The sequence below is a fragment of the Chenopodium album genome, chromosome 25 (genome assembly GCF_948465745.1).
Source record: "Chenopodium album chromosome 25, dcCheAlbu1.1, whole genome shotgun sequence".
Taxonomy (NCBI): domain Eukaryota; kingdom Viridiplantae; phylum Streptophyta; class Magnoliopsida; order Caryophyllales; family Amaranthaceae; genus Chenopodium; species Chenopodium album.
Window position 1 is genome coordinate 4,040,676 of NC_137858.1, and position 16,016 is coordinate 4,056,691.

The 16,016-nt window shown below is 34.6% G+C and overlaps 3 protein-coding genes and 1 non-coding gene across 4 annotated transcripts; 3 read left to right on the forward strand and 1 right to left on the reverse strand.

The window, feature by feature from the left end:
- Positions 1–1,029: 1,029 nt before the first annotated feature.
- Positions 1,030–4,213, forward strand: LOC145614995 (F-box/kelch-repeat protein At3g23880-like). The gene is made up of 3 exons (XM_081670081.1): positions 1,030–1,245; positions 1,751–3,053; positions 3,890–4,213. Exons 2-3 carry the CDS (start codon positions 1,756–1,758, stop codon positions 3,891–3,893), a joined length of 1,302 nt encoding a protein of 433 aa, XP_081526207.1. The 5' UTR covers positions 1,030–1,245; positions 1,751–1,755; the 3' UTR covers positions 3,894–4,213.
- A 956-nt stretch (positions 4,214–5,169) lies between these two features.
- LOC145614977 (F-box/kelch-repeat protein At3g23880-like) lies at positions 5,170–8,514 on the forward strand. Its single transcript, XM_081670056.1, has 3 exons — positions 5,170–5,269; positions 5,803–7,371; positions 8,052–8,514. The coding sequence occupies exons 2-3, from the start codon at positions 5,825–5,827 to the stop codon at positions 8,053–8,055; spliced, it is 1,551 nt and encodes a 516-aa protein (XP_081526182.1). The 5' UTR covers positions 5,170–5,269; positions 5,803–5,824; the 3' UTR covers positions 8,056–8,514.
- A 3,473-nt stretch (positions 8,515–11,987) lies between these two features.
- Positions 11,988–15,045, reverse strand: LOC145615416 (amino acid permease 2-like). Its single transcript, XM_081670488.1, has 6 exons — positions 14,909–15,045; positions 13,639–13,872; positions 13,465–13,558; positions 12,991–13,351; positions 12,675–12,896; positions 11,988–12,601 (listed from the first exon to the last, which is right to left on the reverse strand). Exons 1-6 carry the CDS (start codon positions 14,940–14,942, stop codon positions 12,170–12,172), a joined length of 1,377 nt encoding a protein of 458 aa, XP_081526614.1. The 5' UTR covers positions 14,943–15,045; the 3' UTR covers positions 11,988–12,169.
- On the forward strand, positions 11,996–12,068 carry TRNAK-CUU (transfer RNA lysine (anticodon CUU)). The gene has a single exon. It is a non-coding gene; the product is annotated as a tRNA-Lys (tRNA).
- Positions 15,046–16,016: the final 971 nt, after the last annotated feature.

A 16,016-nucleotide genomic window follows, 5' to 3' on the forward strand; every position in this document is an offset into this window, starting at 1 on the left:
TTAGATGGTTTGATTAAATTCAATAAGGGCATGAAATTCTCCATGGAAATAGGTAGGATGGATTGCTAGGATTGAATGGATGTTGAGTTTAATGTCTCTAAATTGCATGATACCATGGAAATAGGTTTGATTGGATTTTAGAGAAGCCATAAATACTCGGAAGGGGTTTATTGGTATTTTCAAGGGCACGTCCTTCCTTTGAGTATTATTATTTTGATTAATTGGGGTAGGGATTTATCTTTGCATTATTCATACTAGTGGTGATACTTAACTCTGGATGTTTTTATTAATCGAATTATTTCATCTTGATTCTTCTTGTTTATTTTGTTTAGAATTAGATTAGTTGAATTTCACTATTGATTGGTTACTTGCTTAGTAGTTACTTGAGTCTAATTAATTAGTTGAACCATAGTCTCTTGGGATCCGACCCTTACTTGCCCGTCTACATAGTAGTGGTCTTGTTAGGTTATTTTTGTTAGGTACGCGACACGCCTATAATTAATCGTGTAACAGATTTAGGCCACTAAATTCAACGATATAAAAATAATTTCATTATGCTCTTCTTTCAAAACGAGCAAACATTTTATCATATAGACTAACTATCTTAGTAATTGTTCTATAAATAATACTTTTAGGGCCTGTTCTCATTGACTGAACTCAGCTGAACTGAACTGAAATAAATATTTTATAAGAGAAGGAAATTAGGAGTTGAGCTGAACTGAACTGAATTGAATTAAACTGTACTGAACTGAACTAAACTGAATTTCAACGTAAGAGAACATGACCTTAATGTAGATGAAAGTTGATTTGAATGTTTGGCGAAACTTATCCGACCAATATTCTTTTTATCCAAATGTGCCCCAACTCAAATGAGTCCACCATTACCACATACGCACATACCTTAAATACCATTTCTAACACTACGTATCCGAAAATGACCCGACCTGAATTGATCCAAGTCGAATAACTTAATTACCATTTCTAGCACTATGCGTACTACACTTGTCACTAGACATTTGGCCATAAACAAACAAAACAAAAAAGTACTCTTCTTTAACTAAAGAAATAAACAACCATGAGCGTCGTACGAGTATGACTTGTATGAGTGAATGATTCCGAATAACAGAGATAAATTAAGATCAGCGTCGAATCACAGTTCACAAAAATGTTGGTGTAAATTTTCTTATTAAAAAAAAAAAAAAAACAGAGCAGGCCTCTGTTCTTCGTCGTCAATTTCATTCACTGGTACTCAATCTCACTCTTTCAGTTTTTTTGATTCAAAGTTCCTTGCTTTCTGTGTACTTGTTATTGTGATTTTATTTTAACTGATCAAATTAATTATCTTTTTAAGGGAAAATTGAGCAATGAACTGCTTTTTGATTGATGTGTTTTTTTTTTTGTAAAAAATGATCTTTATAATCTGTGATTTATATCATGTATAGTATCATTCATGCCATTGATTGATTTAATTTCAAAATTTGTATGGATTTATGATTATACTATGATTTCCTTCTGTCCAATTCTGAGTTAAAGTTTTATCTGGGTTTCATTATATCATGCCAAATATGAAAACCCTTTTGAATATTGGATTAATTGAGTTCATTTTGTGTTAGGAATTGGAATTGCATGTCTATGGTTTTTTGGGCTATAAATGGTAAATTAGGTTATGATTATACTATAATGTAGGTTTTAATAGAAAGGGGTTTTTTCTAATTTGTGAAATTCACTGTTTTTTTCTCACTTAAATCAGGAAAAATGAGATTGAAAAGAAAATCCCTAATTGAGGAAAGGTATTATGGGATCAAAAAGAGGCAGATGAGTTTTATAAAGATGGTACAAGAAAGAGCTGTTAAAATGAAAACTTGTTGGGTGCCTTTTTTACCTAATGATTTGATGTTTAAGGTCTTTCTTTTATTACCAATCAAATCTCTTTTGAGGTTTACTTGTGTTTGCAAGGCATGGTATAAGTTGATCCATTGTGCTGAGTTTGTTGAGGCTTACAATAATCATGCTGAGACCACCCCAATCATACTCCGGGGCGGAGTTGATAGCAAAAGACTGTCTACATTTCATGTCGAAACCCAACTCAGTCAAGCCGAAAGCTTTTGTTTGTTCCCTTGTAGCTCGGGGACTAAACAAAGCAAGTTCATCCATTTCTTGGAAATTGACAATGAGAAGGGCAAGCTAATTGACCTCAATATTAGCTGTTCCGGATCAATTGTATCCACTTGCAATGGGTTGATTTTGATCAACTCTATGCAAGAAGGACTTATGAAGTATAGGAATTCCTCTTTGGATCAGCCTTTGGTTGGCAGTCAAGGAAAACCAGGGCGGTTAATTGTGATGAATCCTATGACGAGAAAATTGATAGGGTTTCCTCTAGGAACTCTTCCGAGCAAACTTCATGAGGAATCGTATGGGCTAGTTTATAGCCATTTAGAAAGTGTTTTCAAAGTGGTGCATTTGTTCAAGGATAAATCAGGGTGTACTGCTTGTGAGATTTTGAGCTTGCAGACAAGATCATGGAAAGCAGTTGATGGGCCAGTTGGAACCCTTTTTAATAAATTAGGCCAGACACCCATTTCAGCTCTCGGAGCTTTGCACTGGCTTCCTGGTCCATCTAATTCCAATTATATAATCTCTATGGGGGCTGATGATGAAAAATTCTCCGTGACAGACCTTCCAATGACCATGGGCATGTATGATAGGCTAGTTGAAATGGGTGGTTTTCTGAGCTTTGTGAACAGTTTGGAGATGGACCATATAGATGTGTGGGTCTTGAAGGGGTTAGAAGGAACGAAGTGGGTAAAGCAGCACACCATTCGCATTGATGCAATTTTGGGTTATGTGGATAACGAGGAGTACTCTTTACCTTCTTTTGGTTTGAATGCCAAAGAAATGGTATTTAGGAGAAAAAAGAGATTGTTCTCATACGATTTTGAGCTTGAAGAAATAAGAGAGATAGAAATGGACCATGAAAATATCACAGCATATGAGAATATCATACCCCATTCGAATAACCTTGCTACATGGGAACCTCTTGAACCAATGAGGTAAATGCTTTTCAGGCTAATTACTCGCTCATATGTTGATTTTCTAGTAATAGAATTGTGCTTCTGTGAAGTTCAGCTTATCAATTAATCTTATAGATTTAGGGACCTCCATGAAATTTTCATATTTCTCAATTGCACGTCTTATAAGCATTTCAACAAAGCTTATGTGCATTCAAAGATCTTATTTTTCTATAGAATTGACAAACTTTGAGACTTGTTTTTAGTCCAATATTTGATCAATCTACCACGTAGATATAAGCAATGGTGGCTGTAGGATTGATTTTAGTTTCACTTAGCTGACTGAGAGCAGGTGCAAGGCTCTACATGTCCGACATAAAACTTTGAAGATGACTCGATCTTTCAGAGGATATGAGGGAGAGTCTTTTTTTTTTTTGACGGAAGGGAGAGTCTTACAATATCTTCATTTCTACTTCTTTATGAGATTTACATCTTATAATTAGCTGTTTACTCATTTATCAAGTTTTACACTTTTGAAGATTAGATGTATGTACTCATGTCCTATGGTGTTTAATCCGGATACCTCATCATCTAAGATCTGTTTTAGGCAGTACCAAATTATCAATGCTTAAAATTCAGCATGACATAACTCATAAGTTGTTCAGATTGAGTAAAAAGTATTCTGATGTACAATTTCAGCATAGCCTGAGCTCTTGATACTATCAGTCTTACCCTGAGTGAAAAACCTTTGTCTAAGTAGGTTGGACCTGTATTAACTGCTTACATTTTTGCGCTGCGTGTATACATTGTTATCCCTCTTTTTAATTACAGAATGAGAAACAACAAACCCTGACTGGTTTATTTCTTTTCTTCTATAGTTAATCCTGAAGATTTTTGGCACCATGCCTTGAAGCTCTTGAAGGCCTGAAGCTGCTCGAGAACATCTGAACATGTGTTAAGCAAACCGTGTTCATAATGTTCCTTTGCACTCACATATTTAATCATAATCTATTTGAAACTTTGGATCAGCTTGATGACTTGATTTTATGGTTATGTGGTTTGATTATAGTTATGACAGTCCACATAAACTCTCTTGTATATCTGGATGATGTTGCAGTAAGTTATTGAAGTAATTATGTAGATATAAAGCTTGTTTCAGTGATCTAAAATTGTATTATGGGTGGATCTTTTACTTTCTATTATGTGGGGTTGTGCTAAAACGATCTTTGCTGATTTGTATGATATATGGTGTAAATTAACCTATTTAGGGCCTGTTCTCATTGACTGAACTCAGCTGAACTGAACTGAACTGAACTCAGCTGAACTGAACTGAACTGAAGTGAATAATTTATAAGAGAAGGAAATTAGGAGCTGAACTGAACTGAACGGAACTGAACGAACTGAATTGAGCCGAACTGAACTGAACTCAACTGAACTGAACTAAACTGAATTTCAACGTAAGAGAACAGACCCTTACTTGGTGCTGTTTTAATGTTTTATGTCCTAACTCGCTCTTCAACTTGAAATTCCACAACACTAGTTGCTACGTATTGGATTAGTTTGGTAAACTGAGACTAAATTAACATGAAAGTTTGTGATTGTGAAGTTGGACTTCTTATCTTACTCCACATAACAAGTGGAAGTGAATTGCATACTGTAATATTTTGAATTGAAGGGTAGGTAACTTAGCAAAATAATTTAATAAAATACACATTATTACGAAGTTAATAACACGCCACTTAATTTTTTTAATAGATATACCTAATTGATAAGTTAAATAAAGGTGTTAAACAAGCTTTTAAAGGTTATCATAAGAGAAAATACACATTGATCTGTGATTTATCTAGTGACATTTAAATAAGACAACTTATATTAAATACGGGTCCCACAAATGTTGTTTTTTTTACCAAAATGCTATATTGATTGGATTTTTTTGTTGATTTTTTTTATTTATCTAATGAAAATTAATCTGGCTCTCTCTTATCATTTACAAAGTACTTCGTAATTGTAAATAACTAAATACTACAGTACCTCAATTACATCCTACGTACTCGTATTATAATTTGACATAGAGTAAGAGTGAAAATGTCTAATCGTTGCAAATAAAATGTAACGGGGAGGTAGTATGCCATTATTAAAACCCTCAACGCGTGCGATTGAAGATTTTAGGAAAAAGAGTGCAACGACTGAAGAAGTGCAGCCCCTGGGTCATCGTAGTGCTTCTCCTCCTCTTTCTTCCTTTCAATCTCTCTCCTCTGGTAAATTAATTCTTCTACTTTCTCGGTTTCACTCTATTTCTAATTGTATTTTTGAGTTTTTGGTTCAGATTTCCTGTCTTTCTGTGTTAATATGCACGCTTTTAAACTGATCAAATTACCCCGTCAAAAATAGTAGAAAAAAACTGATCAATTTAGCTTCTTGTATTGAATTTCTGTGTATGCTTCAGATTATGGATTTTGTAGATCAAATTAATTTCAAAATTTTAAATGGGTTCATCAATTGATTATGCTTTACTCATGATAATCTGTTCAATACTAAGTTAGTGATATACGAAGTATGAAATAATTGAAATTGTATTTGGGTTTCAGTGGATTATGGAAATTTGAACACCCTTTTGGGTATTTGAGTAATTCTGCTTATTTTAGGCTGTAATTGTATGTTTATGTTTTTAGTTTTGAAGTGTGAATTAGGTTAAACCTACATAACGTGGGTTTTCTAATTTGTTGAATTATTTGTATAAAATTAATGTTGTTTCACTGATAGCATTTGTTATTTGTTACATAATCATTAGGTTGATCACTTGAGTCACAAAAATGAGAACGAAACAAAATTCTTTGATTGATGAAAGGTATTGTGGAATTGAAAAGAGGCAGATGAGCTTAATTAAGACAGTACAAGAAAGAGCTGCCAAACTGCAAACTTGTTTGGCACCTTCTTTACCTACTGATATGATATTTCAAATCTTTCTGAAACTTCCAATTAAATCTATTTTGAGATTTACTTGTGTTTGCAAGACATGGTATAAGCTGATCCATTGTGCTGAGTTTGTTGAGGCTTATAATGCTCATGCTCAAAATTCCCCAGTCATACTCAGAAGAATTTATGGGGACAGATCGAACACTTTCCATGCCGAAGCCCAACTCAATCTATCCAAAAATTTTAGTCTCTTCCCTTGCAGCTTGGGGTCTAGACGACAAAGCAAGTTCATCTATTTCTTAGAGATCGAAAATGAGAATGGCAAGCTTCTTGACCTTAATATGAGCTGTTATGGCTCAGTTGTATCCTCTTGCAATGGATTGATTTTGATCACTTCTAAGCATGATGGGCTTGGGAGGTATAGAGATTCATCTTTGGACCAGCCTTTGGTTTACAGCAAAGAAAGCCCAGGGCAATTGATTGTGATGAATCCTATGACTAGGAAGTTGATAGGGTTTCCTCTAGGAACTCTTCCTTTTAAAATTCACGATGAGTCATATGGGCTGCTGTTTAGCCATTCAAAGCTTGTTTATAAAGTGGTGCATTTGTTCAAGGATAAATCAGGGTCTATTGCTTGTGAGATTTTGAGCTTGCAGACAAGATCATGGAAGGCGGTTGATGGACCAGTTGGAGTACTTTTGCGTAATTTTGGCCAAGCACCCATTCCAACTGTAGGAGCTTTGCACTGGCTTCTTGGTCCTTTTGGTTATGATTACATAATCTCTATGAAGGCCGACGATGAAAATTTCTTCATAACAGACCTTCCAAAGACTATGGATAAGTATGATAGGCTAGTCACAATGGGTGGTTCTTTGAGTTTTGTGAATGGTTTGGACAAAGACCACATAGAGGTGTGGGTCTTGAAAGGGTTAGAAGGAACAAAATGGGTCAAACAACATACTATTCTTATTGATGCCAATTTGGGTTTGGATTATGTGGTGTATGGTAATGTGGATTATGAAGAGCATGTTAATGTGGGTGATGAAGAGCATGGTAATGAGGAGATTGAGGGTAATGAAGAGCATGGTAATGAGGAGATTGAGGGTAATGAGGAGCATGGTAATGAGGATAATGAGGAACATGATAACGTGGATGACGAGGATAATGGGGAGCTTTTGAATTTGGACAATGAGCAGCATGTAAATGTGGGTGATGAGAATAATGAGTGGTTTGGTTTTATGGATAATGAGTATTATTCATTGTCTTGTTTTGCTTTGAATGCCAAAGAAATGGTGTTCAGGAGAAGAGATAAATTGTTTGTATATGATTTTGAGCTTGAAGAAATTAGAGAGATCAGAATGGACCGTGGACAAATTTCAGCACATGATACTATCATACCTCACGCCAATAACCTTGCTACCTGGGAACCTCTTGAATCTATGAGGTAAATGCAGTTTCGGCTAATCTCTTTAAGGTTACTACTAGTGTTTGTGGTTTCTTCCCCCCCCCCCCCCCCCCCCAATCAGTTTATCTAATAGATTCTTGTGCCTTGTTTTTTTTGAATTGACTAAGTTTGAAATTTGATGAATTTAGTCGGAAGAGCTATCAGTATCCTACGTGCAACTAGCTCTAAAGCATTGATGGTTTTAGGTTTAGTTTCAATAAAAAAATTGAGAGCTGATGTAGAACTCTGCAAGTTCGACTGCTATGACTGTCCAGCATACAATTTAAGATAACTCAACCTTCTAGGGGGCATGGGTAATGATAATGAATAGTCTTACAGATTTTTGTTCATAATCCTGCTAACTTGCTTGAACTTACTCGTTCTTCAAGTCTTGGCAAAGGGTAGATGTGTGTAGTGTAGTCATGTTCTTATGTTGACACGAGTTCGTTTTCTGAGATTTGTTTTAGGCTATACCAATGTATGATCTCTAGCTCTAGCATAGCATAGCATTGGTCATTGGAGAAAAAAATATACACTTCTGTTAAAGTAGGCATATGTAATTCATATTGGCACTTACATGTTTCTGCAGTGTGTATTTTGGACTATTTTCTTTCTGTCTGTAATTGTTGAAATATCTCTGTATCTCTGATTAGTGATTTTTTATTTTATTTTTTTAACAGTTGAACATTGATAAGTTGCGTACCACACGTTGAAGTTCAAGAAGACCATAAGCTCACCAGTAACTGCTAAACGCGAAGTATATGTATTCGATATTGTGACCATGTTCAATATCATTTTACTTTGGATTAGCTTGATCACTTAATTATTTGGTTCTATGGTGTGCATTGTGCTGTTACAGTCCACACAATAGTAATATTAGTGTGTCTATTTGAAAAAATTGCCGTAAGTTATTAGAGTAGTCAATTTTATGTCAGATGTTGGTTACCTGTAATTGCATTCAATGGCTGTATCCTTAATTATGATCGGCATTTTGCATAGATGATATTTGGTCAAGTAGCGAATCATTTTGTAAATGACAATTTGACAATGGAGGCTTCTGATAAGAAAGTCACTTCATATCTCAAAACCTGAGGAAGTGGAATACAAATTGCAATATTATTAGTACAAAATTGTACTTGCTTAAACGGAAGTACAAACATTTTTGCTAATCTTGATTGGGGTAAGTTAGCTATAATTGACTTTGAGGGATTTGGGGTTAGTTTGAAAAAGGGTATTTTACAGAATGGGAAACTTTCACTATTGCTGTTTTGTGTTCAGAATTCTGCACACTGCATCATTTCGAATCTAATCTGGTGCCTGATTATTCAATATTTATGTACTAGGTAGAGTAAAAAGGTGGATTAATCCATGACTCGGAAACACAATTAATCCTTGCTAAGCGTTGTATCACATTGCTACTGAGCTCTGTTTCTTCCATGACTATGATACAATCTTTCACGAAAATCACACTCATAAAGCCATAAAGGGGCCTTGGGTTCCTATCTCGGGGTAGCCAATCTGGGAATTTGGGTGGGATATTGTGAAATTTGACAAAGATGGTTTCCGAATTCAGGTATTCTGGCCTTCTGGGATCCCTGTATCTGGAAACCATATGTACACCTTCTAAACTTTTAACATTCTGAAACACTGGTTAGTCCCCTTCTATCAACCACTCCAAATCACAGTGATATCGCTGATGGTTCCCCTTTCTTCAAGCAATATTATGAACTCCTAGACATTACAAACACTTTCACTTGAGGATCGATAAACATCAAATAGCAAAAAAACCACCGATTCAGAAACCATAGCAAAACTCCAAGACTCAACTCATGAAACTACATGTGCTACTGCCATATAGTTCATATATATCCTCCATCTCTTTGCAAAATTCAAGTTTACATGATAATAGCCACAAGTTTTCAGTATCTTCTATCTATTCTATTGTAAATGAGATTGTTCACCTTTAATCAGCGCCCTACGAAATTATTTACTGCAAGTCCTCCACTCCTCCCCCAAACCCCCTCTTCCCTAACCACATAAATGGACTCATTCCACTCCATACTAATTACTAAACCTCTTTGTTGCTCAAGATCACATATGTTATTACAATTTAAAGTCACAATATAGTATATCCTGCAACAGCACTCACCATTTTCCCATTAAAACCTCGTTCCAACAAGTAAACATAGACTCGAATGTGTTAGAACAACGAGTCAAACTCGCTCAACAAATTAGAGGCAATACAATTTCATAGCAACTCAAGGTGCATTTCTCAATAAATCTTCGCCATTGCAACAACATTACATTTAAAAAAAAAAAAAAGTCCACATTAATAAGGTGCTTCGGATACAACACTAACCATAAAAATAGGACAAATTAAGCTCATAAACTAAAACTCACAACATATCTTTAGAGCCTAAATCATCCAACATTGTTAATCATATACACAATATAACAGCATATCAACTCTCATTAATCCATTATATTTCAAAATTCCAAGATTTTAACAACAAATCTAAAAATTTCTCCCCATTAATCTATACCTGACAATCAAAAACAAAATGAACAATCGATTCGCCAAATAATCAAATCAATTGCACAAAATTATTGATTAGCGCCACTACTAGAACCAGCTTCATGCGAGCAACAACCATGATCATGGTGTTGTTTATCAGCAGCATTCGATTTATCAGCAACATTGTCATCTTCATCATCACTAGTATCTTCATCAAAGGGTTTCTCCTTGTGAAAAATACAGCATTTTTTGGAGCTTTTTTTGTTCATAAATTCATTGTTGATTGTGCCTTCTTTCCAGGATACCTTCTTCTTGCGATTCAGACGAAGAACTAGGGTTTCCGCCTGTTGCTGTTGATTTGTAGATGGGGTAGATTCTAGGGTTAGGGTTTGAGAGATTGTGGGTGTTGCCGTTCTAGTGGTGCTCATCGTTTCGACGAAGATTTGAATTCAATCGATTTGGGGATTTTTTTGCTAGGGATTGAAGAGAGGAAATTGGTAAAGGATTACTGTATAAAATTGATTGAGATTAATGAGTTTGATTTGGACAGAATCAAGGGTTTCCTTTATATAGATGACTACTTGCATACGAGAAAGTTCTAGTCGCAATTTGGCAAATGACGCAAATCATACGGAATACAAATTGTACAATGTTATACGACTATACGAGTAGTCCATATCGACGATATGGTGCATTCACATGAATACACCTTTACCAAATAGTGAGTTGGTTGACCATCTTTTTTACACCATTTGCATTAAAGTAGAGATATTTTGAACCACTTTTTAATTCTGTATAAAATTTGGTTCCTTTAATTCATACAAGTATATGATCTATTTCTAAACTTTAAACAACAATTAATCGGTTTAAGAGGGCATTTGGTATGAATATTGGAAAAGGAATGGAAAGAAAATAAATGAGGATGGAGAAAGAATGAGATAACTCTTACCTTTTCATTTGTATAGTTTAACCATAGAATGAAATCTCACTTAAAGCTTACTCCCTTTCTTTTTGTTTGATGAGGACAAGGGTAATTACTTCCTTAGGTTTATAGAGGTAACAATTAGGTAAATACCATTATCCAAGATAATAATAATAGGTCGTAATCTCTTTTTTTTTTTTTTTTCAATCTAAACTTCCCAACCAAATATTTGATAATGGTGATAAATTACTCGTTTATGGCTCATCAAAAAATGGTTTAAGGAGATTTATGTGCAACACAAATAAAAACACGGAATTTTACACTATAATGAGTGTATACATATGTGTTTAATGCATCGGAGCGCATTATCTCATTAATCAATATAAAGTACTACTCCTTGTTATTTAAGTTTTAAACTCATTTTTTCACCTAAAGAACCCTTATTTGAAATTTTACCAACATAGTTGAGATGTGGTAAATATATTGACGATGAGTCGATAACATCAAATTAACTTACATTATGTAGATTGTTTTTATTAGGAAATTTTGACTTTTACCACAAAAAAAAATCAAAAAATTGTTTTTTACCACCAAAACTTCTAAAACTTTTATTTTATCACCAAAAAAATTTCTAAAAAATGTTTTTTACCACCAAACGTCAAGAAAACCGTTAAATCTAACGGTTTTTAAAAAATTTCTTCGAATTTCTTGCGCAAAAGATGTTTTTCATAGGTTTAAGGGGGCACTTTGGTCCTATGGGTCCAATTTGAGGTCAGAATTGACAAAAAATATTCGAAAATGCCTCATTTTGCGTGTTCACGCAAATCGAGGTTTTTTTAAACACGCAAAACGAGGCATTTTCGATTTTTTTGTTGTCAATTCTAACCTCAAATTGGTCCCATAGAACCAAAGTGCCCCCTAAACACCTAAAGAGCATGTGTTTGACACGAAAATCGGAGAATTTAAAAAATTATGTTAGGTTTTTTACGGCAGGTGGTAAAAAACAACTTTTAATTTTTTATTTGGTGGTAAAATAAAAGTTTTAGAAGTTTTGGTGGTAAAAAACATTTTTTTGATTTTTTTTGGTGGTAAAAGTCAAAAAATCCTTTTTATTATGATTATGTTCCTTAATCTGTTTGAATTAAAACATTAAAACAAATCACAAAAACAACTCTGTATAATCAACAGCCCGTCTAGCTCAGTTGGTAGAGCGCAAGGCTCTTAACCTTGTGGTCGTGGGTTCGAGCCCCACGGTGGGCGTTTAAACATTACTTTTTGCACTAAAGAAATATACATTTTGAGATGAAATCTACATTTAATTTATAATTTAATCTAGGAATAATTGAAGAGTTCTGTACCAACTATAAATTTGCACTAAAAATCTTGGTATGCTTAAGGCGATCAATAATATCAGCAACAGAACCCACTGCAGAAATGAGAGAAACAAGCAAAGCAATCAAACATAACCCTTGAAGCATAAACCACTTCACCCCTCCTTTCTTTACATCAACCTGTTTCATGTGCATTCTTACTGGCAAGTAAACTGTCAAGGGAAAAAAGGCGATAGACCCTAACAGCCCCAACACAGCATTAAAGAACGGGAACATCATGGCAGTTAACACGGTGATGACAACTACTAGGGGTCTTAGGAGAAGCCGGCATAGCGTGAATTGGAAGCTTAATGCCTTGTATCCTGGTAGTTGTATTGTGTATGTGTTGTGGATGAACGGCGCTGCTGGCCATCTCATGGCTAGCCACTTCTCGTAGCTAGCAAATATTGGTTGCGCAAATACCTGAAATAAGTTCAGATAAGTTCAAGAAAAATAAGTTTTGATGAGGGTTACCCAAGTAGTGACATACACGTACCTGAAATGCTGCAGTTAAATGTATGACCACCCCAATATTGGCAAGGTCAACTAGCCAAAAGGGTTCATGGAAGGCGGTGAGAACGTTTCCTGGAGCCTCATTACCAAAGGCAAGGTATCCCATACAACCCAAGGAAACATAAAAGGCGGTTGTCAATGCAATGCTGTACAAAGTTGCCCTCTTCATCGTTTTATTCTCAGCTGGAGGCGATTTTAACGTGTCCTGCAGTTAAATTCTGTTTTAATCAGTAAAATTCAACAATGTTTGGCTAAAACCAATTGTAGAGAACATATGTGAAAGTATTATACAACAATACCTCAATCTCAATGAGCAACTGAGCATAGGTGTAAGAGAAGGCAATATTCCCAAGAGCTTGAAAAGATTGCCAGAGTTTAGAGGACAAAGTGAGGCCATTTGTCCCAATCTCAACACCAGTTAGGTTGCCTCTAAGCTCGGGATGTGACACGAATTTGGCTACGCATAAGTATAGTGCAACAAAAGAGTAGCATAGTGACATTGTGGCCGCGATTACTGAGAGGAAAGTCACTTTCTCGAGGCTAGGAAGTTGAGAGAGTACAATATGTATGGCACCGAAAATTAGCAGGAAAGAGTTGCTTGATGGTTGACAGTCAGCTTCTGGTCCTTTTGTGTGGTAGCAGTTTGTTCTTTTAACAGACCTAATTATAATTTGTAAAATTAAGAATATTGGTTAATGCACTAATGTAATACAATGTATATGAAAATTATGGCCTAAACAAATGTTGCACAATTATCATGCAAAAACACTCACAACATGCTTGTTGCTGCTGTGATTGTATAACCAGCAATTGTTCCCCAAAGCAAGGAATATTGAGCAAAAGCACATATCAACACCTCCGTTTTTCCTGTAACATTCAAACATCAATAATTCATTCTAATTAAGATTGTAATAGACTAATAGTAAGTTAGATGTTCATGAGATCACCTAAGGTAGCACGTACAACTTCCATGTAAGAGTGGTTCCTCTGGCCCTTGACAGGGTCAGGAGTCCGATAACAGTCGCAGAGTAAACGGGCAGTAATGTAAGTAATAACAGCAAAACCAAAGAGAGAAAGTGGCCCATAAATCCAACCCATCTGAGCAACACTCCATGGCACTGCTAGCACTCCTGATCCTATCACTGCTGTGACCGCGTGTGCTGTTGCTGTCCATACAGTCCCTGTAAGTTGTACATTTTTTTTGTTCATGTTAGAAGTTAGTAAGATTTCCATCTCCTTACATTAGTTTGTAGTTTGTACAACCTAATCAGTCAATGTAACCTTGTTGTGTGGTTTTATTTTGCTTACTTGTTTGAGTAGTTTTATCAATCAGTTGTTACATACATGTTAGCATTAAGCTGTGCTACCATTAATCAATACTGTACTGAATAATTTTGTAAAAAGGTGGGTTGGGAATAACAATCTAGAATTGAACATGATAGAGGATATACGTAGAATATTCTTTGTTTAGGTTTAAAATGACCACATTTTCATTTCTAAAAAGCAATGATGTGATTAAAGAACGTTCTTTATGAATTATTTAGTATTACTTTTTGTTCAATTTCTTTAATCGCTAAAAGATGATTTGCAAATAAAGAATTATTATTGACTACTTTAATTTCAATTTCTTTTTCTCTTTTCCTTTTTATAATAAATTTTTCTACCAGTCAATATATATGAAGGTGAATGGGTGGGCAGCACACTATAGACTCAGAGTGCACTTAACCTCGTGGTGGGCAGCACACTATAGACTCAGAGTGCACTTAACCTCCAAAGAAATAGCGCTCAAGTACGTGCTCAAAATTTTTTTTTAAAAAAAAAAAAAAAAACCTATGGAGTAATTATTAGCTTTGTTTATTGTTGTTATTAGATTGACCCCTTTTACGTGACATAACCTCTTTCTTTAATTTCATAATGTTCTACTTTTCAAATTTTAAGGAAGTTTTTGGTAATGGCCTGGCTTCTAAAGTTCTATAGGCTATGTTCACAGATCAACACATTTCAATTATTAACAAAAACAACATTAACCTAGTAAGGTGATCGATAAACATCAACTGCATGTAATATTATCCTTTCTTAAAACTCGATAAAAATTATATGAGTACCTCCCAACTTTTCCCTTTACCGAAACTTAATTAACAGTTTTCTTAACAAAAGTTATAGTAGCTACTAACAAGCAAAAAAGGAATAATGAAAACGTTAGAGAAGTGCAAGTACCTGTCCTAATGCGGCCATCATCATCAAAATTCATTGGTACTCAAGTTTTGATGGTATGAAGTTAGCTTTCAGGCTGCTGCTACTTCTAGTGAGAAAATAATCTCTTAACATTGATAATATATCTTGGTTTGTCTAATATATAATGGGAGCCAAAAGTAGTTCTTGCTGACTCAATAATTAATGATTATAATGTATGTTAGTGGATGCTTGGGTTGTTTCTAAAAGAACTTTTAATTTGAGGTTACAACACTATATATATTGGATAATTATTGTGGGTCATAATTTGGAGAATCACACTGTATTCCACTAAATTTAATCAAAGTTTATTGGAAAAACTTCACCAACCTTAAGTATGTACTATGTATATATACTTTGATTTTCATGGATTTTGGAATCTCATCCACTAAGTTTGTTTGTTTGTTTTTTTTTTCCACCTACTTTTATTTGCTTGTAATTTGGGGATCTTAGGTTTGAAGAAGGAATCATCACATGATAAGTACATTCAATTTATGAAATGACATGCCAACCATAATATTACACATACATTTGTATAAATACACGTATATACCATGAATTAAATATGTACATTTAGGAGTTGTTTACTCCGTCTTAAAATGCTAAGTGTAGGCAATTATAATTATATGGGATTTTTTGCATTGCATTACAAAAGTCACATGTGTAACTACACATTCTAAATCTTCAAAAAGATACGTTCAAAGGTTTTTTAGAACCTCAATAAATTATGTGCTCACATCATTTTTAGTCTTCTCAACAGCCTGTTGGGGCTACGCTTCCCTTACATCAACTTTACCTCATCTTTCTTCAAGGAAAGTTGATGGTGCTTTGATAAATTAGAGAGAAGAGATAATAGAATGGTTTTTGTATTGCTTGCTTGTTTATTATTCATCAATAGGTTGAGTATTTATACAAAACCTAACCTCATAAGATAGGAAACAATATTCCTAAAAGATATACCATATATCCTAATGATATATTCTCAAAATAATATCTTAACATAAATATCCTAAATATATTATTCTCTTAAATGATATATACGGAAAATATATCACACATATATTTTCCGATATCTCTAACATGCTTCAACTTT